This window comes from Thermobia domestica, chromosome 9 (genome assembly GCF_964235325.1).
Source record: "Thermobia domestica chromosome 9, izTheDome1.hap1.1, whole genome shotgun sequence".
Classification (NCBI taxonomy): domain Eukaryota; kingdom Metazoa; phylum Arthropoda; class Insecta; order Zygentoma; family Lepismatidae; genus Thermobia; species Thermobia domestica.
Genome location: NC_137462.1, coordinates 171,338,303 through 171,364,138, shown reverse-complemented (window position 1 = coordinate 171,364,138; position 25,836 = coordinate 171,338,303). Strand labels below are relative to the sequence as shown.

General features: G+C 36.8%; 2 protein-coding genes across 5 annotated transcripts in view; one reads left to right on the top strand and one right to left on the bottom strand.

Moving 5' to 3' along the window:
• LOC145695205 (N-acetylated-alpha-linked acidic dipeptidase 2-like) overlaps nucleotides 1–25,836 on the bottom strand; it is a 148,516-nt gene that overhangs the window by 49,407 nt on the left and 73,273 nt on the right. For all 3 annotated transcript variants that reach the window (XM_081772192.1, XM_081772190.1, XM_081772191.1), the window contains exons 11-12: nucleotides 25,398–25,526; nucleotides 9,234–9,322 (exon numbers count right to left, since the gene is read on the bottom strand). In XM_081772192.1, coding sequence (XP_081628318.1) covers nucleotides 9,234–9,322; nucleotides 25,398–25,526 — 218 coding nt within the window. The remainder of the gene's footprint in view (nucleotides 1–9,233; nucleotides 9,323–25,397; nucleotides 25,527–25,836) is intronic.
• LOC145695210 (uncharacterized) overlaps nucleotides 6,336–25,836 on the top strand; it is a 135,647-nt gene continuing 116,146 nt past the window's right edge. For both annotated transcript variants that reach the window (XM_081772199.1, XM_081772198.1), the window contains exon 1: nucleotides 6,336–6,452. The gene's annotated coding sequence lies outside the window, so the exon portion shown is untranslated. The remainder of the gene's footprint in view (nucleotides 6,453–25,836) is intronic.

Below are 25,836 nucleotides of genomic sequence, written 5' to 3'. Positions count from 1 at the left end.
TGAACTTTACAAATTACGCTTATTACTTGTTTTGAAATCAGTCAAGGGTGGTGGAATTAGTTTCCCTGCACCAAAAAGTAAATGTGTAATTTGAGTGTTATGAAGCGTGAAGCCGAACAACAGCAGAAACGCCAACTTGAGCAAAACTGGAATTGTCAGACGAGCATCAAGATCAGTGTTGCCAGACACGGCAAGGGAAATTACACACACCTTCCGTCCAAATTGCACAATTTTACACACAAACTGGAGGACAGTTCACACAAAATTGCACAATACATAACTATTTATCTATATGTAGCTATATTGTGTTTGATGATGTACATCCACCAGTCATTGTTCAAAGAATCAGAGTTTTATTATTATTATTATTATTATTATTATTATTATTATTATTATTATTATTATTATTATTATTATAGTAAAACCGTCAACTTCTTCAAAATGAAATGAACTCTTTGAGTTTTACGTCCCACGCTTATGCCGGTTAGGCTAAAGGACACTTGGATGATGAGTAATGAATGAAATGGTGGAATCAAGAAAGTTGGAGGAAACGGGAGAAGTCCGAGAGAACCCACGCACACGGTGTTTGTCCACCACAAAATTCACTTGGCGGGTTCTGGGATTGAACCCGGGACCCCAAGCACCAGAGGTGATTCTACCACTGAGCCACCGCGGAACCCTCAACTTCTTCAAGCCAATTGACACTTTCTTTTTACTTCAATGTACTTATTTTTTTAATTGGACATCAGCCGGTCATCCTACCAAGTTTTTACCTTCGTCAAACCACACCAGTTGATGCAGTCAGATAACTTGGTCGCAGTAGTAACTCAAACCTTATATAAATATAAAATAACGCAATTCTACTGCGACCAGTTTTATCCTCCCCTTATCTTATCTGACTGTTAAAAATATGAAGACATGGTAGGACTGGTTCTATGTGTTAAAAGAGAGACATACATTCTTTCCCTTCATTGAAACAAAATCTGGTGGCTTTTTCTTTCAGTGTCCATAGATAGATAAAGTTTATTTAATTAAAGTTAACCATAGAGTTAATCATATAGAAGTACAGCAACTCTTTCAAGTCCTACCTCCGCCGTTAACTCTAACAAAAATTTTCCAAGGTCTTCAGTTTTTGGCACGCGAATGCCGAGAACATATACTTCATGATGAACTAAATTTGGAACGAAAAATAAATAGAAAGCAGAGTGAAAGAGTAATGATTTAACTTCTCTTTCTTTTTTTATTTTATTTTTAATTTTTGCCCTTCCTTTAATAAAATACCTCCCATCCCTCTCGTTCACTCTGTTTTTCATCTGTGTGCAAAATGACATTTCCTTGACAAGTTGTTAGAAGACAAAAGAGACTTCTTACTCCCTATGCCTTATGTTTTGGAAAACATCGAGGGTCAACATTCATTTATATTGCTTTGCTTGAACAAAGCGGCTTTGGTTGGGAATGTGGACTCCGCTTCTGAAAACAAGAAGTGAGGTCCCAAGGAAGCAAGATAGGTTTTATTTACAACTTTGGAGTCAGGCGTTAGCGCTCGTAGTTTTTAGAAGGCAATTTTCAGGGGAAAAATAGAAATAACGAATATTTGAATAAAAGGAACTTCGCAAAAATAATCAATGATCAAAAATTTGAAATGTACCAAATTACACACAAAATGCACACAGATTGGCACTACACACAAAATACACACACAGGACAAAATTGCACACATTTTGTGTAATTACACACACATTGGCAACGCTGATCAAGTTTTAGGCTTCATAAATGTACTCTTAAAGTCCGTTTCTTTGAAAAGGCGTTAGATAGCGATGGAGACTATATTTAGTCCAACAATTCGTGCTTGGTTCTAATCTAATGGAAGAGTGGAACACTTGTCAACAACAATGCGGCCCCTATATAATAGCCTCGCGCAAAACTCTGTTATTTATATATTTCACTGATATTGACAGTGGCAATCTTCCTTATTCGCTTATTTCACTGATTTCTTTACCTTCATAATTGATATATTGTTTAAATGTTACCCTCCTGTGCGAAAACAGATACTTCAGCTAGTATTATCATACAAGTTTTTTTTTCTCCGGTATCCGACACATTTGTTCATGCTTTCTCTCCCTTAAGCGTGTATTTATTTATTTATTTATTTATTTATTTTTTAAGAATAAGAACAAGATCTGTTTCTAAGAACAAATGCCTATCGTTTGTGAGTTTTGATGTTTTTGTCATAAATCGTGAGTGAAAGCGAATTTTTTGAATTCTGTTGTTTGCAGTAAATGGCTAAAGTGATTTTCTCGGCCAATTTTGTTAATACAGTTAATTCTTTAGCATCTTAACGATTAACGGTGACTTACGCCCGTCCGTTATTCCACATGATAACTCTTGAACGAAAGTGAATTTTTGACTTTTTTTTTTTTTTTTTTTTTTTTTTTGCAAATAAATAACCAGAGCGATTATCCTAACTGAGTTAATGGTTTTAATCCGTTAACATAATCACGAATAATGGTGGCAATTCATATCCCGTTCATTCATAATTGTACATTTCGCGCGATCCATTTTATTACTTTTAGCAATGTTTATTTATTTATTTATTATCAAGAAACTATAGATGAGACGTATAAGCAGGGAAAATAGTTTGGAATGGAGCAGTCGAATGACTATGTCGAAGGAAAGATTCTTAATAATACTGAGACTTTTCGATTTGTAGGAATTTGAATGAAACGACGGGACGTATGCAAACTCCGTCGTTGGTGGGTGCAGTATAAGTTCTAGTTTTAAACATTTCCCTCCTTCACATTATTTTCTCCATGGCGTTTGTTTTGTTGTACTTAAGGCTGCACATCTTAATTAATGATGAGTGTTAGGTAAGTGACATAAATTTGGGATGTTGATTTCAGTTATAGTAATGTTGGATACCTGATAGAGTCCGATTACATCAAGGATCTTCCTTGAGCCCAGATACATTCATCCTAGTTATGGATATCTTATCGTTAGGTATTAAAGAGGCATCATCTTGATGTATATACCCTTTGCAGATGAGATTGTCTTATGTAATATTAACAGAGAAAGAGTTAGAAGATAAACTACAAAAGAAAATATCTTTCAAGGATAGAGGATTGAAAATCAGTAGGAAGAAAACAGAATACATAAACTTTTGAGGAGATGGAGAAAAGGCCGTGCAGATAAAGAGACAGGATAGAGAGAAAACAAAATACCTAGCTTTTACCTAGTGAAATACCTAAAGAATAAGAATGGAAATTTAGATGCAGAAATAGAGTAGAGAGTTAAAATAGGATGGATGGACTAGAAGATCTCAGGTATTCTTTGTGATAAAATTATAAGTACAACGGTGAAAAGAAGAGCCTAGAAGACTGTAGTGAAGCCTGTAATGTTGTACAGAGCAGAAACTTGGAGGATGAAGAAGTCGTAATACAAAAAAATTAGACATGACTGAATGGAAATGCACAAATAGATGGTGTTACCAGGTTGAATAAAATCAGAATCGAGAGAATAAGAGGCAATACTAAAGTGGCTGAGAGGTCGAACACGCTACGAGAGAGAAGATTACATTGGTATGGACAAATTATGAGAAGAAATGATGATTGTGTTGGTAAAAGAGTTGGGAGATGAAAGGAAATGGTAAAAGTGGAAGAAGAAGACTAGAAACAAGCTTTATAGATTGTGTGAGTACGGACTTGCAAGAAATATAGGTTGTTGTTTGGGAAGCAAGATGGAAGCGAATCATCAAAAATGACAACTTTGTGTAAGCGAAAAAAGACAATGTAAAAGATTTCCCAAGCATGTTACACTATATAGCAATCATATGAAGTGTTGAATACACATTGTGTATAATTGTGTATAACCTCGTATTCACGAAACAAACCATAGCTATTACAGCTATTGTCTTAAGTTCAATAGCTCATCTCCACTATTGAATATTATTCCGCAACACACAACCATATTTCACAATACCAATAATTGCAATAGCTCATCTTCACTATTGAATATCAACAATACCTTTAACTCAAAACCATATCAAAATCGATATCCACCATTATTAACGTAAAAACTATTCGCACAGACCCAAACAATACCGGTGTTTCCTATAACTTTCCACTAAAAAAGTAATAAATATTAATAATAATAACGAACATCTTTGCATATCACTATTCAACTTTTGTTGTTACATTTGCAAATTGCCGATAGGTCTTGTTCAAGCCAGTGGCAAAGTTTCCGTGTCTTTAGTGGCGCTTAGAAGAAGAACAACAAGATCTTTGCTCATTTCTAATTTTCAAAGAATCACTGAAAGAAGTGCAATGTTGGTTGTTGGTCTTGTGCGTATCAGAGTTGAGTATCCGCAGCGCCATGCTGTGGAAAATAAGCGCCCAGCGCGAGAGTATACGACGGTGCTCCTGTACAGTAATTTTTCCTTTCTTTATATTTTCTTTCCCTCTCGAATTTTGAAAAAATGAAATGAAATGAAATCTTTAAGTTTAACGTCCCACGGTTATGCCGGTTAGGCTAAAGGAGACGGTGATAATGAGAAATGAGTGAAATGGTGGAATGAAGAAAGTGGGAGGAAAAACACGAGCACGGTGTTTGTCCACCACAAAGTCCACACGGCGCGAGCTGGAATCGAACCACGGACCCCAAGCACCGGAGGTGAACGCTCTACCACTGAGCCACCGCGCCCCCTCTCGAATTTTGAGGACCTGTTACGTTGACGCCTGGGGCCGTCGCCCCGCTCGACCCACGGCACGCACTGAGCATCCGCTTGTAGGACCAAGGCAATATAAGTGGACTTAAGATGGGAGAGAATCACATTATCTCCTTTCGGGAAGTTTACCCGTATCTAACACTAAGAACGACCCATATTAGACCAATGGAGACGGCTGGTTGTTTTGTACTATTGTCTTTTCCAGCATCGAGGTTATATATAGGACGAGAACTACACTTTGAAGCGAGATCTGAACAACTGTAGTTCGTTTGTAACAGATCCAGATTATTCCTTGTCCAACCAGGACACATGAAAAAGAGGCATAGACCGTAGCCATTAGATAGGCTAGGGTGTCTCAAAGACAACATGATTCTCACTGACATTTTCCTCCTATCCCACAATTTCTACCCCTACACGCTGATTCAATAACAGCATCATGGGTACAAATTCAAAATGCTCTGGTTTAACCAGGACAGTCTTGGGGGCTCGTTTCATATCACCTTTCGCAAAAAATTTTGAAGGGTAATCCAACGTAAGTCAAGCAAATTTAAATTATAACTGCTATGCCGATTATCGCAAATTAAAACGCAGATTTTGCGTTGCATTGGCACAAACCGTTGCAGAATAAGGAACCCTTATTTACATTTGTCCACCATCCAAAAAGTTGTTTAAAACTCAAAGTGTCGGAATTTGTTTCGAAAACATAAGTGCAATATTTAAATAAATACCTTTTATTAGCCATCAATACTCAGCTGGTGCGAATAACCTATTCTCTATCAAATGTTCATTTATGTAGTTAATTCTGATGTTTCAACAAAAACGTAAGTGCATAACGATGACTCATATGGTGTCTGTTTTTAGTGTAAATTTTCATAGGATGCCGCATTTCTTTTAGTCTGAAAATCTGGAAACTACAATCACAGGACATTGCGTTCGGGAAAGTAAACAGTTCATCGCCAACTAAATGCACGGCAATGAGAAACATCTGCATTGTTAGGATACTAGCAGAAGTGTCCGTTCGTCGTATGAGAAGAATAATGTGCATGCAAAATTTTTAAAAGTAAAGAAATGTGTGAAATATACGTATAACGACGAGCAATGCCTTCTGCATTGCCCCTATCGAGTCTCGGGCCAGCTGACAGCCTGTTCTTCTCAAGGAAAAAATAAGCTTAATAGGAAAAAAAAAAGGTATGCCGCCTGAAACACAGGAAAAAGGTATGGTTGCGTACCTGACAGGTACTATGATTTCAATGTACGGTATAAGTTTTACATACAGATTTTGACACCAATTCTCCCTCGAGTCGAAAGTCGAAAAATAAGACTTCGTACGCGATTAGATTTGGTTGAGTTTATCTTTCAGCAGCATGGCTATATAACGGCACCGTGGACCTACTAGTTAACGTGGAATCCGAACCACATGATTTCCCGCCGGGAGCGATTAGATTTGGTCAATATCTGTCTGCCTACAAAATTTGTTACTTCTAGCTGGCTCCTTTGTATGCAAAAATCTGATAACAGACTCACTTACACAAACATGTTCTTTCATAGGCCTACATCAAATAGATAATACTTCCTAAGTTGTCCGTTCGTGTTTTGTTTTCTTTGCCAGATTTTGTTCGTCTATTATTCAGCTGTTGGTATTGAGTTATCGCAGTGCTATATTTAGTTTATAGTGAATGCACACAGCAAACAGAACATCTCTTGACCTTGGTGGCTTCGTTTCATTTTGCTGGTTCGTAAGTACTGAAGTTTCAGTTAGTTAGCTGTTGGAATACTCACTTTCATTTTATACTTCTCTTACTAGTAAATTAGTTATGTGTATATGCATTTCATGAAATATTTTGTTTACATATGTGCATATTTATGAAACTATTTCTTCAAATGTTGTTATTCCAATCGCTATTACTAATGATATAACAGTCATTCATAGTAAAGGGAAACTAACGGATTGGTTAAAGCGTTGGTATTAAACAAATTATTTCGTGCCTATCTGTTTGAAATAAAATCTTTCAGTTTAACGTCCCACGTATATGCTCTTTAGGCTAAGGGAGACGGATGATAAAGGTCTAAAGCAAGTGAATGATGGAAGAACAGGTAGAATGAGAATGTGGGACGAAACGGGAGTGCCTCAGGAAAACACATAGACACTATGTATATCACAAACTTGTTTGGTCAGGGATCGAAGCAGAGACTTCACACACCAGAGGTAAGCGCTCTACAACTGAACCAACGTGCCCCCCTATCTATTTAAGAATTGCTCTTCTGTACTGTATATTTAGGAACAAGGGAAACTATTGTATCGTATTTTCAAGTCTAACCCTCGCTCTTTCTATACAAAAGTCTCAGGTAAAAGCCCAGTTAATGGTTAGCATCATGGTTTTAAGAAGTGTATATACAGGATGAGGAAAAAGTCCCGGAACGGTTCAATATCTCGCGAAGTATAAAGATCAGCAAAACAAAAAGAACACATGTTAAATAGTTTTGGTAAAGCTATCCAATGAATCCAAACGCAACCCTCTATCCCCACCATCTTCGGGGGTACAGGGGATAACTTTAAAATTTTAAATGGGAACCCCTATTTCTTATTGCACATTTGGATTCTCCAGAAAAAGTGACAGTGATTTGGCCCAAAATTGAAAACAGTGTCTTCGCAAATGGCTCTTGAATCGACACACAAAAAAATGGCGGTGCACGAAAACATTACCGAAAATGCTAATTGTCAGTCTCGTATTCTGTGGTCGTACGGTTAGCGTATTGGATTGCGGAATCAGAGGTTCTGAGTTCGATCTCCATTCAAGGCAATCATGTTTCTTTTATTTCCCCAAATAAATTCCATACATTTTAACTTCAATTGGTACTTTTTTGAAGTCACATAGAACACAAATTTCGATAATTGTTTTGCAAGCTAGCTTTATGAAGTATTCTTAGTACGGTAATAGGATTATTTACAACAAAAATAGACCATTTTTGTCGCCATTTGTATTTTCTTGCAAATTAATAAATATGGATAAATACATTATTTTTATCGAAGATAAAATGTATGAATTTATTTTTTGGGTATAAATAATTCACATAAAAATGTTACTCTCCGCGGGAATCGATCCCATTACCTTTAATTCCGCAATCCAGTACGCTGACCGTATGACTACAGGGTACGACACTGAGAGGCCACATTTTCATAACGTTTTGCCGCCTTTCTTTTTGTGTGTCAATTCAAGTGCCATCCGCGAAGGCAGTGTTTTCAATTTTGGGTCAAATCACTGTCACTTTTTTCTGGAGAATCCAAATTTGCAATAAAAAATAGAGGTTTCCATTTAAAATTTTAAAGTTACCCCACGTACCCCTGAAGAGGGTGCGGATAGGGGGTTGTGTTTGGTTATCATTGGATAGCTTTTTCAAAACTATTTAACACGCATTATTTTTCTTTTCTGTATATATCACGAGATATTGAACCGTTCCGGGACTTATTCCGCAAACTGTATATTGTCTTATATAACCATGGTGGCAGCGGTGTAGTCAGCAAATGTTTTAAGGTTATCCATGATTACCAAGATGCCATGCCCTCCTCGCTGGTATACTGGTTAGCGCGTATTCCTTTGGCACAAGCGACACCGCATCCAGAGGGCATCTAACATATTACAGTAGTTTAGATTCCACTCTCAACAACAAATCCCGTCTTGTATAGACTCTCACCTTAGGAACTAAAAGTGTGAATACCGTAATATTTCGCGCGCTTGTATAGCGAATCAAGGTCTTCCACTATGCCAAATTTGATCCAGATCGGATGAGTTTGGTTGAACTTTCTGATTGACTTTTCAATTAAAGACTCGTATTAGAAAACTTGATAAAAAGCATGCAAAGGTAGCCTGATCTAAGAATATTATCAAGTACTCTATTATTAAAGTGCATCCATCGTCTTTTCACAGTTAGCTTTGAGGAGACATGAGTTCCCCCCCCCCCACTCTCCAATAAAGAAAAACCTAGGTATAAAACACATTCAATCCAACAGCATGAAATAACTCTCCTCTAAGATTCATATTGTAACTTCACTCTTTCCTAAGTTATTTTATACAGAAAAGAATATGGTAACTGTTTTTCTTCTTCAAGAAGAAAGGACGTAATATAAAGGTGCTGACAAAACATTAAAATATTTTCTGAAAAGAAACAATTTTTCTAGGTGGTGTGTGTGTGTGTGTATTCAAATATATTTTACTTTCTGTGGCTTCAACTTTGTGGCATGTATATAAAGAGAGAAACAATTTCACGTGACATTTTGCTCAAGCAAGATATGTTATAAATGAAAAACTGAACAGAAAAGACAAAGATATGTATAGATGAGTTGTAAATTGAGCGTCAAGAAATATATTTTCTTTCTTTCTTTCTTTTTAAGAAAAAGCTTTTGTCAAGAAGTTTAAAGGTTAAAAAAAAAAAAAGCAGAAAACAAATAGTTTGTATATCGAAAGAAAATAGAAGGCGAAAGGAAAATGTTAGGAAAAGAACAAGAAACGCCTACCTTGGTTCATTTTCCTCGTTTGTTTCATTTTGGTTATATTTTCTCCAAGTGTCGTATAAAGTTTTCGTTCGATCTCTGATATCTGGAATCTGAAATTGAGGAAGTAAAAAATAAATAACTAAATAAATAAATAAATAAAAGTATTTTACTTGTTTTAACAAAGAGCTCTCTGCTTTTCTTATAAAAACGGAAATTAATATTATATTTAAGTGTGTGTTTCCGTAAATAGAAAGTTCAAAATATTACTTAAGAGAACGATATTACAACTACCATTTCTTAAATATTAATTTGAAGCCTCAAAATTTTTACTCGATCTAATCTAGAGATGCAAAAAAGCCGGCTTTTTTGAATCGATGTTTTTTTTCACATAAAAAGCCGGCTTTTTTGGGAAAAAAACGAGAATTTTGGAAATTTTGGCTTTTTTCAACTTCATGATTTTTCTATCTAAATAGCTTTCTTATAGTATATTCTATAGTTAGATAAAAATTCCATGACCTGAATGTGATATTTCGCTCTGAAATTCACCATCAAGATGGATGGAGCACATGTTTTACGAATTAAAGCTAACATGAAGAATGTAGTATTTGAGGGTAATTTTAGAGGCTATTTAACTTTATTTTAACTTTTGAGTTATCGACATCTTTTTTCTTCTCTAGTTTGTCATCCGTGTTTCATTTCTAAGAGCTTTTAGTACTCTAGCTTCTAGCGCAAAAGTTAAACTTGCCCGTTTTTCTATTTATCCGTCAAAGCGTACGTTTTTCAATATATCCGTCTAACCGTACTTCCACATTTCTGTTATACTGTAGCTGTGAAGTGATTTAGCAATAATTTTCCGGACACAACCTTGAATACCAATTTATACAAATGATCAGTAGCGGATTTAGAAAAGTACTTTAGGAGGGGTTTTTCTGATTGTTTCGTTTCCTAAAAAGTCCTAATTTTATTTGGGAGGTGCTTGAAGTTTATGAGTACAGGCATAACTAATATTTCGTTTCGTTTATATGTTTAGCAATAATCTTCCGGATACAACTTTAAAAATCATTTTATACTGAGAATCAGTGGCGGATTTAGAAAAGTATTTTGGGAAGGGTTTTTCTTACTAATGTTTAGTTTTTTTAAACAGTCGTAATTTTTATTTGACGGGAGCTTAAAGTTTATGAGTAAAGGCATAAATAATAGATATTTCGTTTGTTGCAGACATTCCGCAACTTTGGGGAACGGGCTTCAGTCTGAAAGACCGCCCCCCTAACCTTCGCAAAACCGTCACTGCTGGTAATTAGTAATAATAACGATTTAAAAACAATAAGAAAGGAAGTCGCCCAACTCACAGTACACGCACCATTTCTACATTCACAGATGGAATGAAGAAAAGCTTTGTCAGAATGGTCGAATGCTGGTTGAATCCCGGACTTCCCGAGAGAAGCGCAAAAGCTAATAACTCAGTCATGTTTGTTGTGCAGTTGTATTTAGCTTAACTTAAATATATTCCGTAGTCCTTTTTTTTGGGGGGGGGTCCGTAATGATATTTTGAATCCCTCTTGTTAAAAATTCAGAAAACTTGAGGATTGGGTAAACTGTGATGGTGGTTCTATAAAACTTAACTGTAGAATTTCAAGAATATACAAAACCAAAAGCTGTAGATGTGCAGCAGCCTTTAAGTGTATCATATAAATCTAAGTATTTCTCTTATGTTTTATTTTAATTTTATTTTGTTTCAAAAAGAGGGTATGGAATATTTTGAAGTAAAAATACTACATACTATTTTGCTAGTTATTTGTGTATTCTTTTAAAAGAAGTGTTTACTTTTAGGGTTGGCTGGTTTACACCAACTTTTTTTTAATAACTGGTTTAAACCACAAAAATAAAAAGAATGAAAAATTCGAATTGTGTGAACTTCATGGTGACGTTTCCAGATATCAAACCACCTGTAATAGTTTTATTTCCCTTTCACCTTTTAATCAAGGTGTCCCATGTTCAATTCTCGGTCGAACCACAAACCTTCTTTCATGCGTAACCCAAGTAGCGGTTCGGATGTCAGTATAAGCGAAAGTCTTCTCCTTGATAATCTCGGTATTTCGTAAGGATGTTAAGCCTAAACATACGAAACAAACGAAATTGTATATTTCTGCATGCCTAAATGCGTGTTGTTTTATAAAGAAGCCAAGATTGCTTAAATATATTGATAGAAATTGGCAAAATTTATCGATTGCCTACGTAGCTTCCAACATTAGCTTGGATTGGACTTTCAATGATATCTACGTACTAAATTTGTAATTTAATACCTCAGTTTTAGCGTACTGATTATGGTACGTTGACTTTAAATTTTACATGCAAAGCAATAACAGGATTTTCCCGTTATTGTCTTACATTTCAAGTAATGACGGGATTTTCCCAATGGCTAGGGTGGGAGATTCTCAATTTAAGAAATTTACTGACCGGACTTCTTTAAGCTTATGGGAGTTCTTCCGGCATAACCCCGCTGTTGCATAATAACATCAAGGCGAAACAAACTTATTTCTGTGAATATGTAATATAAATACATAAAGCAAAAAATCTAAATCAAAAAAGCCTGGTTTAAACCAAAAAAGCCTGGTTTAAACATCCCCCCCAAAACGGTATTTGGCATTTTCAAAAACAACCACAGTTCTTGCCAACTCTGCTTACTTTTGTATATAGGAGGTTAAAAAATTCTTATTATATACATTGGTTAATCCTGTGGAATTCATAATGTAAATATGTTGAAGAAAAATTGTTTGAAATATCTTTTCGAAATTCATAGTTTATTTTCGATGTTTTATATTATTATCAGCATCAACCACTAATTAAATGATTTTTTGTGTTATAGAGAAGCGATACAAAGTCTGTTTTATCAATTTAAAGCAGTATTTTGAAAAAAGCCCAAAATTTCCCAAGCAAAAAAGCGAAGCAGAAAAAACCGTTTTTTTCCAAAAAAGCCGGTTTTTTTCCGAGCCCTTGTATCTCTAATCTAATCACTCCCTTTCAATTTCTCTGATATATTTTTTTAACAATAGATCCATAAGTTTCCATGTTGTGGAGTTTTTTTTTTTTTTTAACATTAAACTGGATCAGCATATATTTATTTCAAGAGTACTAGAGGCATTCTCTGCTAAATCTGACAGACAATTTACATGTATTTATACAATGGTTTAAGTAAGATTCTAGCAATCTTTCGTATACATTCTCTTGTGGCTAACTAGCGTTCTCGATTTACCCTCGGAAGACAGATTGATTCCAAGTACCCGAAATTCCGGGACCACTCATAAGGGGGAGATACCTGTCAAATGTTTCTTTTTCTTGGTTCAATTATATTTTTATATTTCAAGTTTAGTATACCCGATAGCGCCAAATTAATCATAACATGATTTACATACTTTCTTTCTATGTAAACACCCTTTGGTGATAAGAATAAAGTTTAATGCATTAAAAAAAATACAAGAATTTACCGACTTTTGGATTGTTACTTGACTATTTTCATAAAACGGAGTTGGCAATAACGTTGACGACAGTTGGGGGCTCTTACAGAAAATTTGTCCAGGTGCCCATGAAATCTTTGACAACGATTTTATCAATTTTTTTTTTTTTTTTTTTTTATTTTCTTTTGTCAAACGTAAATTAGGAAAAGTATTAAACAGAGATACAGAAATCTTGGTTTCTTTGGGGTGGAGGTTTTCCCATAAAAAGTCAGCTAGTTTGAACACAAAGAAAACTTTAGCTTTTAAATTTTTTTTATGGTTTTCTTCAGCAGTGGCGTCATTTGGGGAAGAGCAAGGGGCAATTGCTCTCTTGAGTTGAGAAACACATTTTTTTAAAAATAAATTAATAAAAAAAAACATGAAACTTATCTCGATGGAGAATCTTGTCCTCTCCTGGTAATATTTGAAATAACGATACTGACTTTCTTCAAGTACCATTTTGTTTCTCTGTATTGAATTCTAAAATTAAGAAAGTGTACTTCGAAAAATAATCAGTACATACGAGTCCTATATTCAAGCCGGAGCTCAATGTCTTGATCGGTTTTCGAACTGGCATTGCAGTTGTTCCAGCAAGTGTACATTTTGAAATCCCCACATCACAGGTGTCGTTTTGGTTATCTAACCACTCTATCAAGTATTTGGAAGTCATACATCTCAATATATATAGGCCTATATATGTATTTCACTAGTTTTCTAAATTTAACCTGGGAGGCAAGAAAATGTACCATAAACGGCTGTTTTAGATAGAATATTGTTTTAAACATCATTCATTATTCACAGAATTCCTTCTTTCTTTGCTGCTATATATCATGTCAAAAGTTTTGAAATGAAAATCATGTGGATAGTGTTTTAAACTTTCTTCCTCTTGAACTTTAGTGGCCCCAATAGGTCTAAATAATGTATATTGTACAATCATAATGAAGTTTTAGTTTATTTACACATTTTAGATGATAATTTTTTCAACGAAATCTACTACATTTCAGAGCAGTTATTGCTAACGCCGTCAAACCTTTTAGTAAAACATTTTTGTCGTTGAGCTTTCTATTTAATAGCGCTATATAGAAAAAATGTTGGAAATAGAAGGTCCACTGCGTCCATCAAGTTGTATTTTTCTTTCGTATCGAATAACAGATTTTCTTTAATTCTTAGTTTCTTCTCTAGGATTTTCTCTTCAGAAATGTTTCTTCCTGTTATAATGGAAAAGCAAAGGTGGAACGTACTGTTACCTCTGCATAAAAATTTAAATATTTTTAAAAAGACTAAAATTTTCCACGTAAAAAAGTCGAGGAATAAACTACATTTTAAAAAATCCCGAACCCTGGCATTTCCAGTATTAATACAGATTATTATTAATAATTTAAAGTTAGTATACCTTGAGAGCAAAAGTCTAATTTCTGACTAACAGTAATATTTATCCAGAGATGTCCATAATCCCCAAATGTTTGGGCCTAATCCCTCAAATTTACCATATTCTCCCTTTGAAAAAAGGTAGTAGAGGACAGCAGCGTCATTTTACATTTTGCTTTGGGGGTAAAAAACCCCAAATATAAATAAAGTTTATATTAATCCCAAACTCAGGGGGGATAATTGTCCCTCTGGAGCTCCTAACAACGCCGCTGGTAGAGGAGATAGAAGTTCTAAACAGATCTTATCTGAGCTTAAGAAGAATCTAGACTTTGTCATTCTCCCTCATTTTTCCTAGTAACAGCCACGAAAATTTCAAGGCTAATTTGAAATCCTATATCCTGAATATAGAAATGAATTCTACTTCTACGAAATTGATTACATTTCTAATATACGCTCTGGGTAATAATGTCGCAAGTTGTAAACTACCACTATCACGCTAATAGTATCACATCATTTCTGTGCTATTGCTAATATTATTTTTTTCTATTAACGTGTACATACTTAATCCAAACTCAAGTGCAATGTAAAAAATTACAGATCACATTTACTAACCGATTACCGTCAATTCTGGCTGCCAACCGATCACTGGCGCAAATCCCCTTGGGAGATGAGGGGGACATGTCCCCTCCAGTCTTGGAACTGGGGGAAATTATCCCCTCCAATAATCCGATTTCAAATGTGCTTTTTGGGGGGAGAAATGTGTTGATTTGTGTCCGATTGCATCAAAGAAAAGTGAGATGAAATTTATCCCCCCCCCCTCCCAAGCCTCATATTTGCCCGCCTTCCAATGTTCATATCTGCTCCCCTGATCCTTCACAGCATTGTTTTTCAACTTCATATTTTGAACATCGGTTAAAAAAAAAAAAAAAAAACTCTTATGGAAACGGTCTTACCCGTCCCCCCAATGTTGAAGACAGATATGCGCCGCTGCAACCGACTACTCTAAAATTTACCGTATTACTGTAAACTTCATGGTTATAGACCATAAAAAAGATCGTATTTATGCCCTATTGCCATAACTTTAACACTAATACCGTAGATTTTAGGGTAGTCGGTTGGCAGACAGAATTAACGGTAATCGGTCAGTAAATGTGACCGTAATTGTTTATAGTGTGTCTTCAAGAGTTACTGCCCCTCAATGAATTCAATTTCCTGTTCAGTATTGAATAGATTTGAATGCAGTTCGTGTACAATTCCTGCATAACTCCACTGTACAGTGAACCTTCTACTTGTAATTGATTTATTAAAATTTTAAATTCCGCAAATTAATTAACTAACTACTGTTATTTTCAAATTTTGTAAAACTTTATTATTATTATTATTATTATTATTATTATTATTATTATTATTATTATTATTATTATTATTATTACATATTACTCGCTTCGCTGGGTTGAAATGAAAATTTAAATGCACAAATCCGTATCTCATGTGTTTAGTACCCGTGAAACATCAAATATTTTTTTAAATAAAAGATATTTGAAGGATTGCTTCGCATGGACTACTTAGTTCAACATAATCCCTAACAAATACAAGCATCTGTCTCCTACAATTTCCAAAAGCAAAATAGAATAGGCAATGGGACAAAGACTAGTAATTAGACTTGTCATTGAATAACATAAGATCTTGAATTTTCATGCGCACGTTTATAGCCTATGTTGAAACCAGATAACCCACTTTTGAGTTAGTGCACTGTAAAAAATGAGGTGTTGAAACAACACAAAATGACTACCACTTTAGCGTGTTACTTGTGTGTGTGTCAAGCTTCTTTCTTCTTTCGTTCGTTCATAGCTAGTCATAATGACTAGCACCCTTTTAGAGGGTTAAGCGCTCTCTTAGGGAAGAGTATTGCGTAAATGGAAGATTTAAGGGATTGTGTGACGGTCTCCCGATCCTTAACATTTGGTGGGAAATTAACGAGGAAATTGCAGTTAGTTTAATATAGTACAGAACTGGAACAGCAGAAATATGGAAGTAATAATGGATACCTAGTGATAAGGCATATCATATTTATATAGATTGTGAATAATAAGCATGAGGGATGAGGCGAGGTGTGCTATCACAACACTAAAAGTGTTAGTCAGACAGATGAAGTTATCTTCTCGCCTAGGGTCTGCTCTAGGCTTCAATGTAGACAATGGGAGCCCTGTTAGTAGCAGATGGATTCAGCGTGCAAATGATGGAAATATGAGTGGAAGAATATCATGAACTTGATAGTCTGTGAGGAGCTCCTGGTCTAAGTCGTCAGGGGATAGAGTGTAGCAGTAGAGAGTATAGAGTAACGATAGCATGGAGGGTAATATCGAGATAGAGAAGGATGGAGAGTTAAGTGGTGCATAGTATTATTCAGAAGTAAAGGGTATTGGGTTTTATAACGATAACATATGTATGTGAGACGTAAAGTTTCATCTTGAAGATGAAACTGAAGTGTAGGAAACTGAATTCGGTCGTACAAGTCTGCTGTGGGACTAGGCAGTTTGACTCGATATGCAATGCGGAAAGCATGTCGTTCTAACACTAATAACTTTTCGTAAATTGTGCGGGTGGCCGCAATCCATGCAACGTTTCCGTAAGTCAGCACAGGACGTAAAAAAGGCCTTGTATGTGTTCAGAATTGTGTTCGGTTTCAGTCCCCAAGAGGTTCCGGAAGTCTATTGTATGCTTTAGTTGTGACTGTTTGAAGATGTTGTTTCCAAGTGAGATGTTTATCAAATGTGAGCCCCAAGTAAGTTACAGTTAAACGTGCCTGGATGGAAGTTTGATCTACTTACAGTGAAAGGCGGTTAGAATTTCTTCGGACTCTTGATGTTCTTTTCGGAGGAATGAAGACAATGGCCTGTGTTTTTGGGGCGTTGATCGTTAGCTGCCATTTGTTGCACCAGCGAAGAAAATTGTTAATTGCTAACTGTAGAGCAGTGTTGATGGATTGGATATTAGATCCTAAGGCAAGAAAGGCAGTGTCGTCGGTATATTGAAAGAGGTGAATTTTATCAGGAAGTGGAGGCATATCGGCAACATAGAGAAGATAGAGAAGTGGTGACAGAGCCGATCCTTGAGGTACTCCACAGTGCAGGAAAATAGGATATGAGAGGCAGTTATTTATTGAAACATATGGCAGACGGCCGATTAAAAAATTGTATATCAGTCTTATATATGGAACAGGAAGTCGAAGATGAGTTAATTTGTATATAAGTGCAATGTGCCATACCCTGTCAAATGCTTTCTCGAGGTCAAATAATACAATACATGATGGTTTGACCGAGTTATAGTGTTGCGTAACCATGGTGGTTAAGCGAAGTAGTTGATCGTTGATCGAATAACCTGGGCGAAATCCTGCTTGGTGTATGGGAAGTATCTGGCGCCTTTCGATGTATGTATGCAGACGTCTTACAAGAATACGTTCTAGGATTTTACTGAAAGTAGACGTTAATTGAATTGAGTGGTAGGATGATAAGTTGGCAGGAGGTTTCTTTGGTTTTGGAAACATTGTCTTAGAAGTTTTCCAGGTGACAAGAAAATAGCCTGTGCGCAGAATGAAAGTAAAAATCGTGGCTAACAAAGTAAGCAATACAAGCGGGCTTTCTTTTATATGGCGATAGGTTATTGTATCAAAGTCAGGTGCTATTCCTTTTGTTGCGATCAACTGTACTGATTTCTTGAACTGTGATTGGCTCTGTTAGAGGTTCATTTTGCGGAAGAGTATGAAGGGCATGTAGTTCTAATGAAGGAGAAGATGGATTGACTGTGTCAACTGGATGTCTATATGAATATGTGGAACTGAGTGGTGTGAAGATATCTTGGAGGAAATCAGCAAAAGCGTCAGCTTTGGCGGAATCTGTTGGTATAGGTAAGTCACCGTTTAATAATGGATATGGTGTTTTAGTATGTTTTCCGCAAAGAGCATTAAAGTGTTTCCAGTACTTGCTATGATGAGTGACGTCAGAGAAAGAATTACAGGTTTTAACCCAACACCGTAGCTTGTAAGTACAGATGTAATTCTTGACCATCCTCTGAAGTTACCGGTGATGACGGAGTGATTTTGGATTTTTTTTGTACGTTGATAGTCTCGATAAAACTGTCGAGAGCGAGTGATAAATAGGAGATATTCTGGTGGCAATGTTGGTCGATAAGGCGTTGATGTAGTTACTGGTATGTAAAGTGAACTTGCTTCTTGGATTGAAGTTGTGATAGTATGAATGTCATGGTACAGTTCAACTTCTGATGTAGGAAGTTGTAAAGGCTCTACTGCTGCCGATAGATATGTTCGGTATTGTTCCCAGTTGGCTTTGTCAAAACGGACGCTAATTCCTGAAATTCTAGGGAGGGAGACGTTGGATGAGTACTGAGTTGCAATTTGATCGGAACATGGTCACTTTCTAATGGATCGAGAACATCAATATGGATTTGTGAAACGAGATTAGCAGAAGTAATGAGAATATCTGGTGTGCTTTGTGATACAAGCCTAGTGGGTTTTGGAAGATCATGAATGATACCAGTTGTGTGAGTTGTGACAAAGGTTTGAAAGGTAGATTTGTCTCTTTCAGATCTGCTGTGCATGTTGAAGTCGGCCATAATTATGAATCTCTTATAATTATCGGAAATGTGTTGCACGAACGCAGTAGGTAGCGGCTTTCCAGGTCTGATATAAACAGTAGCAACAGTTATGGCTATATTACGGAAGTATAAAGTAATTATAAGATATTCCGGAAGATCTGGCAGCCTACAAAAGTGCCGACGTGATGGGATACGTGGAGAAAATCCCACGGCTGTTCCTTCATTTTTCCGCCTCCTAGGAAGAGTGCTATCTTGTCGAATTAGTGTATATCCAGAAAAGTGACCAGTCATGGAGGGAGTGAGAAAATTTTCGTTAAGAATAAACACTGCAGCTCTTTCCTCCAGTAATAGCGCTTTGAATAAAGTTTTATTCTGATAAATGGATCTAATATTGAGACATATAAAGACTATATCCATGATGAGTAGGTTAGACAGTAGTTTCCAAAGGTACTGTATGAAAATAGACATTTTGACCAGAATAAGTAGCATGAAATGTAACATGGAATATTTCTTTCGATGCGTGGGTGATTAGTTTTAAGACATGCGAACGATGTAATGGTTGAATATTTTGAAGAGTAAGCGTTAGAAAGTAAAGCATATTGCGCAATGTTATAGAAGAGTCCAGTGATTGTGGAACGTTCTGCAGAATAGTTATATATATGTAATGGTGCCACGTACTCAGGGTGAGCCTCGGTAGGAGCAGGTTTGCCCTTGTACTTGTAACTATATGTCGGATGTTGTTCGTGGCAAGTGTAACAGTTCGGTGGTTGTTGTAGATTTGGACATGTACGAGTCGATGTTCACCAGAACAGAAGCTGCAAACAGTGGTATTTGGGCATGTTGCGGTAGAGTGATGATTATATGTCTGGCATTTCTCACATCGAAGTGGTAGTGGTGCTGGTGACCGTGAAGGTTCAACTCTGTGTCTTCTGTTATAAATGTATGCCCCATTAGTCAGAAGAGAATCAATGGTTGTTTGAGGAGTTAGTACTCGAACAATGTACGTAGGGCCTGTAGCGTTTCTAATTCGTATAACCTTCTGGAGTGTGTGTCCGTAGGTAAGTTCCTCCTGAATCTCTTCATTGCTATGAGAAGGATCAACACCGCGAATCACCACGGAAAGGAAGGGAGGACGACGAGGTGGTGGTATTTGCTTGCGTTGAGATGCACTGAGGTTAGTAAGTTTAGCATCTTTGCCGAAGGTATCTATTGATACTTTGTTCTTTATAGTGCTAAGCAAGTTTGCATCTTCTGTTTTGAAAATGAAGCCGTTCCTAGTCTTGACTATTTCTTTGAGTGAAGCACGAGGAAGGTACTTGCGCAGTTGTAGAACAACTTGTTTCTCAGTCGAGAAACGTGAATCGAAATTGGTCAACAGAAACGAGTAAATTGATTGAGATTAAGAGTGAGGTGCGGCTGGAGCCGCAGTAGAATCTGTTTCCATGTCCACTCTATCTAGTGTAGTGTGTGCTTTCTTTGCAGGTGGTGAGAGTTGTAAGCGGTTAGAATAACTTTGCTTGATTGAAGAGCGGGAAGCCATAGAGGTAATAGAGCTTTGAGATGAGCTTCTAGTACGACCAGAAGTGGTTTGTGACTGCACATTGCATTTTTCCACCTTAGTAGAGCAACCAGGAGGCCCAGGGATGATACTTGGTAAAGTGTGTCTATTGATTCTGCGTTTGCCATGATCGATGCCGTTGTCCGCCATAGTGAAAACCGCCTGGTGGGCTAAGCCCGAGTATGTGATGAGTGTTGATGATAATCCAAAAATATAAGCTACCCTTCGAAAGCGTCAACTTCCGTTAATCCTCTAAATAACGTATTTCTGGGATACTCACAGAGGCGTATGTTACACCTGATCCTCGCTACCAGATTAACAGTTATAAGAGGCTGGGTTCAGCTCAAAGGTAAGTATGCAGCACCAAGCACATCGCCTTCTGAGCATATTAGAAATAACTCCTTACTACCTGAGAGAATTTGCATTGGTATTTATCGTTTAATATGAGCAAAGCTTTGCGAAATATATTTAGCACTTGTGCCAAGTAACGAATAATGTCCTGTTTCCTGTTATCGATTACAATAATATTGTTGTAAACCTGTGAATCGTTTGACAACAGTTCTGTATTCTTCTGTTCTACGTGTTAAGACACAAGAATAACAAATACAGAAAATAGATGGAAGCACTGCTATCTGTATAACTTTTGTCAGGTGATTCCCAGGTTTACAACAATATTATTGTAATCGATTACAGAAAACATAGAATGTTATTAGTCACTTAACATAAATGCGAAATGTATTTCGCAAAGCTTTACATATACCAAACAGTAAAAAACGATGCAAATACAGCCAGTAACAAGGTATTTTTGATATACTCTGAAACCGATGTCTTGGTGTTTCGATGTCGATGATTTTTTCAAGATATTTTTACACCTCTCTCTGGTTGGCATACACCGCAGCGTCTACAAAATTCAATAAACCGACGTACAAATCCAACATCAGCTTCTCTGCGCCAATCTATCAACTACTCTTTAGAACCCAATAATCAAATTACCACTCCGATCCAACCAGATGATATTCGCAAAACATTGCTCCGTAAACGAAACACTGCACCAGGCTTTGATTCTGTTACCCATGTTCTCATCAGGCAAGCATCACCTGCTTTTCTACTTTTTCTCAGAGCCATATATATTTTCATCCTGCGAACTGGACTTTTCCAATTGACTGGAAATACTCGAAAGTTCTTCTATTTCCCAAACCTAACAAACCTTCAACTGACGTACAGTCCTATCGCCCTATTCATCTCACCAGTTGCCTTTGCAAAATATTAGAACGCATTCTAGTCCGCCGCTTGCACGTTCATCTTACAATTCATAATCTACTTCCTATTAATCAAGCCGGTTTTCGACCTCATTTTAGTACGCTGGATCAGTTATTACGACTATCTACGGCTGTTTATGATCAATACAACACAGGTTTTCCTTCTTGTCTGGTAGCCTTTGATCTAGAAAAAGCTTTCGACAAAGTTTGGCACCCTGGTTTACTATACAAACTCCATAACTATTTTCTACCATCCTCGTATATCAGATTCATCCATTCTTTCTTACTAGGGCGACTAGCATATATCTCTATTAACGGAGCACTTTCTCATCCGACCTTCATCCAATCTGGCGTTCCTCAAGGCTCGTCACTGTCTCCTTTATTATACCTATTGTATGTTGTCGACCTTGTGGTTCCAAACAACATCAACATATTTCAGTTTGCTGACGACACCACCTTTTTCACGACAGCCCGCACAGTGCAATTCATCAGTAAAACTATGCAAACGGCAATTGATGCATTCGTTCACTGGTGTAATGTAGGGCGATTAAGTATTAATTCTACCAAAACTCAGGCTATTGTTTCCCTGCCACGTAGACATCGTTCACGTATATACAGGAATCCAAGTCGATTAAACCTCCAAGTAGACCATACACCTGTCGTGCCGTCAAATACTCTTACTTATCTTGGTGTCATATTTGACTCCAAACTTACTTGGACCTCACACCTCACCAAGATCATACGCCAAGCGCAAAATCGGCTCAACCTCCTCAAGCGCCTAGTTGGTACGTCCTGGGGTTTAAAATCGTTAACAGTACTTCATACATATAAAGCATTTATGCGCAGTACATTAACATACGGTCACACTGCCTGGACATCTGCACCGCCAAAATTCTATCAGAAGTTGGCTATCCTAGAGCGCCATGCTCTACGCCTAGCACATCGCATCAGCTTAACGCATCCGACACGGTTACTCTACGAGCTGATTGACTTTGCACCTTTATTGCACCATCTCGAACAGCTTCGTACTCAGTACGTTTGCAAGCGAATTGATCAGCAGCATCCCATGTTACTTGATATCCTACGGTACGATCGGGATCACGACGCACCCTCAGCTTACGTTGATATTCCCCTACATCACTTCATGACTATCATTTGCAACTGGATGATGCTGTAGTGGATCCCGAAATCTTTCACATCTACGAACCACGTGAGCTTTCATCATTCATATATCCATCATACGCACCGTAACTACCTATTAACATGGGCTTCCTCTGTCTTAATCAGTTCCTGAATCGCCCCAGGAACAGAAGATAACTTGCATTCGTCAGTACTAACAAATACCTTGTAATGTGGCGTTCAGAGCACTTCATTTCATCTTCATCTACTTCTCTCCATACTGCCTCCTGTACCTTATTCATTCCAGTTTTGCATTCGTCTTAACTCAGCACTACATGGTAATATACGTATTATTTTCTACAATATTGCTGCCTCATGTTTATATTATGCTTGTACTTCATTAGATGCTATTGTCACCCTTCCATCCCCTCTCTATGTGTATATGTATTTAATAAATAAATAAATATTATATACTTGTGCACCTCTTAGACCAACCACATTAAAACTGCAAACTACCTTTTCTCTAAAGCACTTACCCGAAGAAAGGGCAAAACCCTTTAGCGGGACGACGGACAAAACAAATCTTGGTGTCGAGCACTATATACTAGACTTGCAATATCCGAACGTCATGCTCTCCGCCTTGCTTATCGCATAAGATTACCAGCACCAACTGCCGATCTCTATCGCCGTATCAACTTTCCCACCATCTTACAGCACTTGGAAACACTGCACAAAATACATAACAAAAGTCATTGCCGAAGGTAATTCGCTCTTCCTCGACACTTTTCACCAGGACATCATTCATGATAACCCTCCTCAACATCAAGCCACACCTCTTCAACATCTTCTTACTCTTTACCATAACACTTTAGACGATAATGACCCCCACAAGGCCGATTTTGCTATATACCGTCCACCTCACCTTAGTCCATGCATTTATCCATCTCTGCACTAGTATTACATCAATGTTGTTAGCAGCGGGCTTCATCTGTCATCATCAGCCCTGTGACGCCCCAGGGCAGAAGATAACCATTCATTTGTCTGCACTAACCATATCCCTGTGTTTGTTGTGGCGTCTATCAGCACTTCACCTCATCTCTCATTTCACAACCATAGCCCGGCCTCCTTAATGCCATAGTGAATAATAAATGGACCCTACGTATACTGATGCCTTCCTTATGCCAACTTATGCCTCCAAAGCCATATTGAAGAAAGAAAAAAAAGGATGACCACAAAAGAATAAAATAAATTAATGCTCCTCAAACTCTCAATGCCCAACTATCAATAAAAGTAAAACCCTATGCCTAGTTTTCCTTCTACCGAAGAAAGGGCGTAACCCTTTGATCGGGTTAACCTTTAAAAAATCTTGGTGTCGAATTGATATACAAGTAACACGTTAAAATGGTAGTGATTTTGTGTTGTTTTAACACCTCATTTTTTGCTGTGTGGAGATGCTCCTTGAGACTACAATACCCGCATATTGAATTATTATCAGTCGTGATATTTGCACATAAAATTTAAATTTGTATTAACTTCTTTGATGAATTCTTACTTGAAATCAATGATGTCAATACGAATTTACCCCTAATAAAACAATACTGATCACAAAGCAAACAGTTGAGAGTATGTTCTCAATTTTCAACGCTTACCCGCACACTCCGTAAATTTAAAGTGAGTATACTTTGTACACACGGAAAAGAAAGTATTTGACAGTTGACAAATTTCCTTTTGCCAATAACTCGGGAACAAATGTATTAATTTGGATCTTCTTATGGTTATACTTGAAGTAGTTATAATTTGATAACTTGCCAAAATCGGTACTCGAATAGGTTAATTTATTGTTGAAGTATTAGGAGAAGAAAATTTATCAACTGAAGAATACTTCCTTTCGTGTCTGTACACTATAGAAATATTAGACGATTATACACCGTATACTCCCGTATAACCTCAATTACATTCCTGATAGAAAGTAATTTTAGTAATTAATTGTAGTGTTAGAAGTCTACTCACAACTATCCAGCGAAACATTACGACTCTGTTTCGAGTCATGCCTGCTTTCTGTACAGATATGTTTCCTATGTGTGTGGATCTGATTTCGAGCTTCTGTATAGGTCAGTGGCGTCAGTTTGTGTATCAATTTTGGGGAGTCCATTTACTTTCATCACCTATCACCAGGATTGGATTAACCCATCTGAGGGCCCCGAGCAAGAAAAGATATGTGGCCCCTGCTGACTTCACCTAATACATTTCTGTGAAAGTACAGCAGGAAAGTTAAGAGAATATGTTGCATATTTTTGGTCATATTTTTATTTTATGAAGATGATTGTATCTTCATGATTGTTTTTACATAACCAGTTGAGATTTGATCAGAGTGGAGGACCCTGTGCACCTGAAGGCCCGGGGCTATACCCCTCTAAGTCCCCCTTAATCCGGCCCTGGCTATCACCCAACAGGACCTTAGTCAGGATTTCAATAAAATACAAAGGTTCAAGCAACTTTCGCGGGTGGGGCTCATCCTCCCCAGGAACGGTACCCAAAGGAAGGATACATTTGATGAAGTTTCTACGTTAAAATGTACTTCTGACAGCCTCAGCACTGTGAAAAGATATTAAATCCTAAACAGTCAAATCAACTTTTTTTCTTTTTTTTTGCTTATTTGTGAAGCATTAGTTCTAACAAATTTCTTTCTAAGCTCAAAAATCGAATTTCGTAACGTTTTGTTATGATACTATTTAAGTGTTACAAAGACATAATGAGTTTACTCATTACATACCAATTTCATTTTATCCTTGACAAAAGGTTCTAAAATAGGAGATACTTCAGGATCAAACACAGGCCCTTTAGCACAAGTATCTAGATTTACGATTGACACAGCTCTTTCCATTAGCTTATTCACCTTTTCCTAAAAAAAACAGAAATAGATAAATAAAATAAAAACACAAGAGAATACATGCAAAATACGTTACTAATAATGAAAATTCTTAAATTACTTGTATTATTACGAGCATATAGAAGTTTAAAGGAGTTGGGGTAACTCAAGTAAATCTTAAGATTCCCATCTAATCTCTTCATAACGTTTTTTCCTTCTTTCTTTTTCTAATTTCAATCAATAATGCAAAGACAAGTAAAATTATCGGGCATTTACAAAATAAGACTGTAGTGCTTACAAAATACTTTCAATATATTTTCTAAACATATTCTAGGTCTTCTCT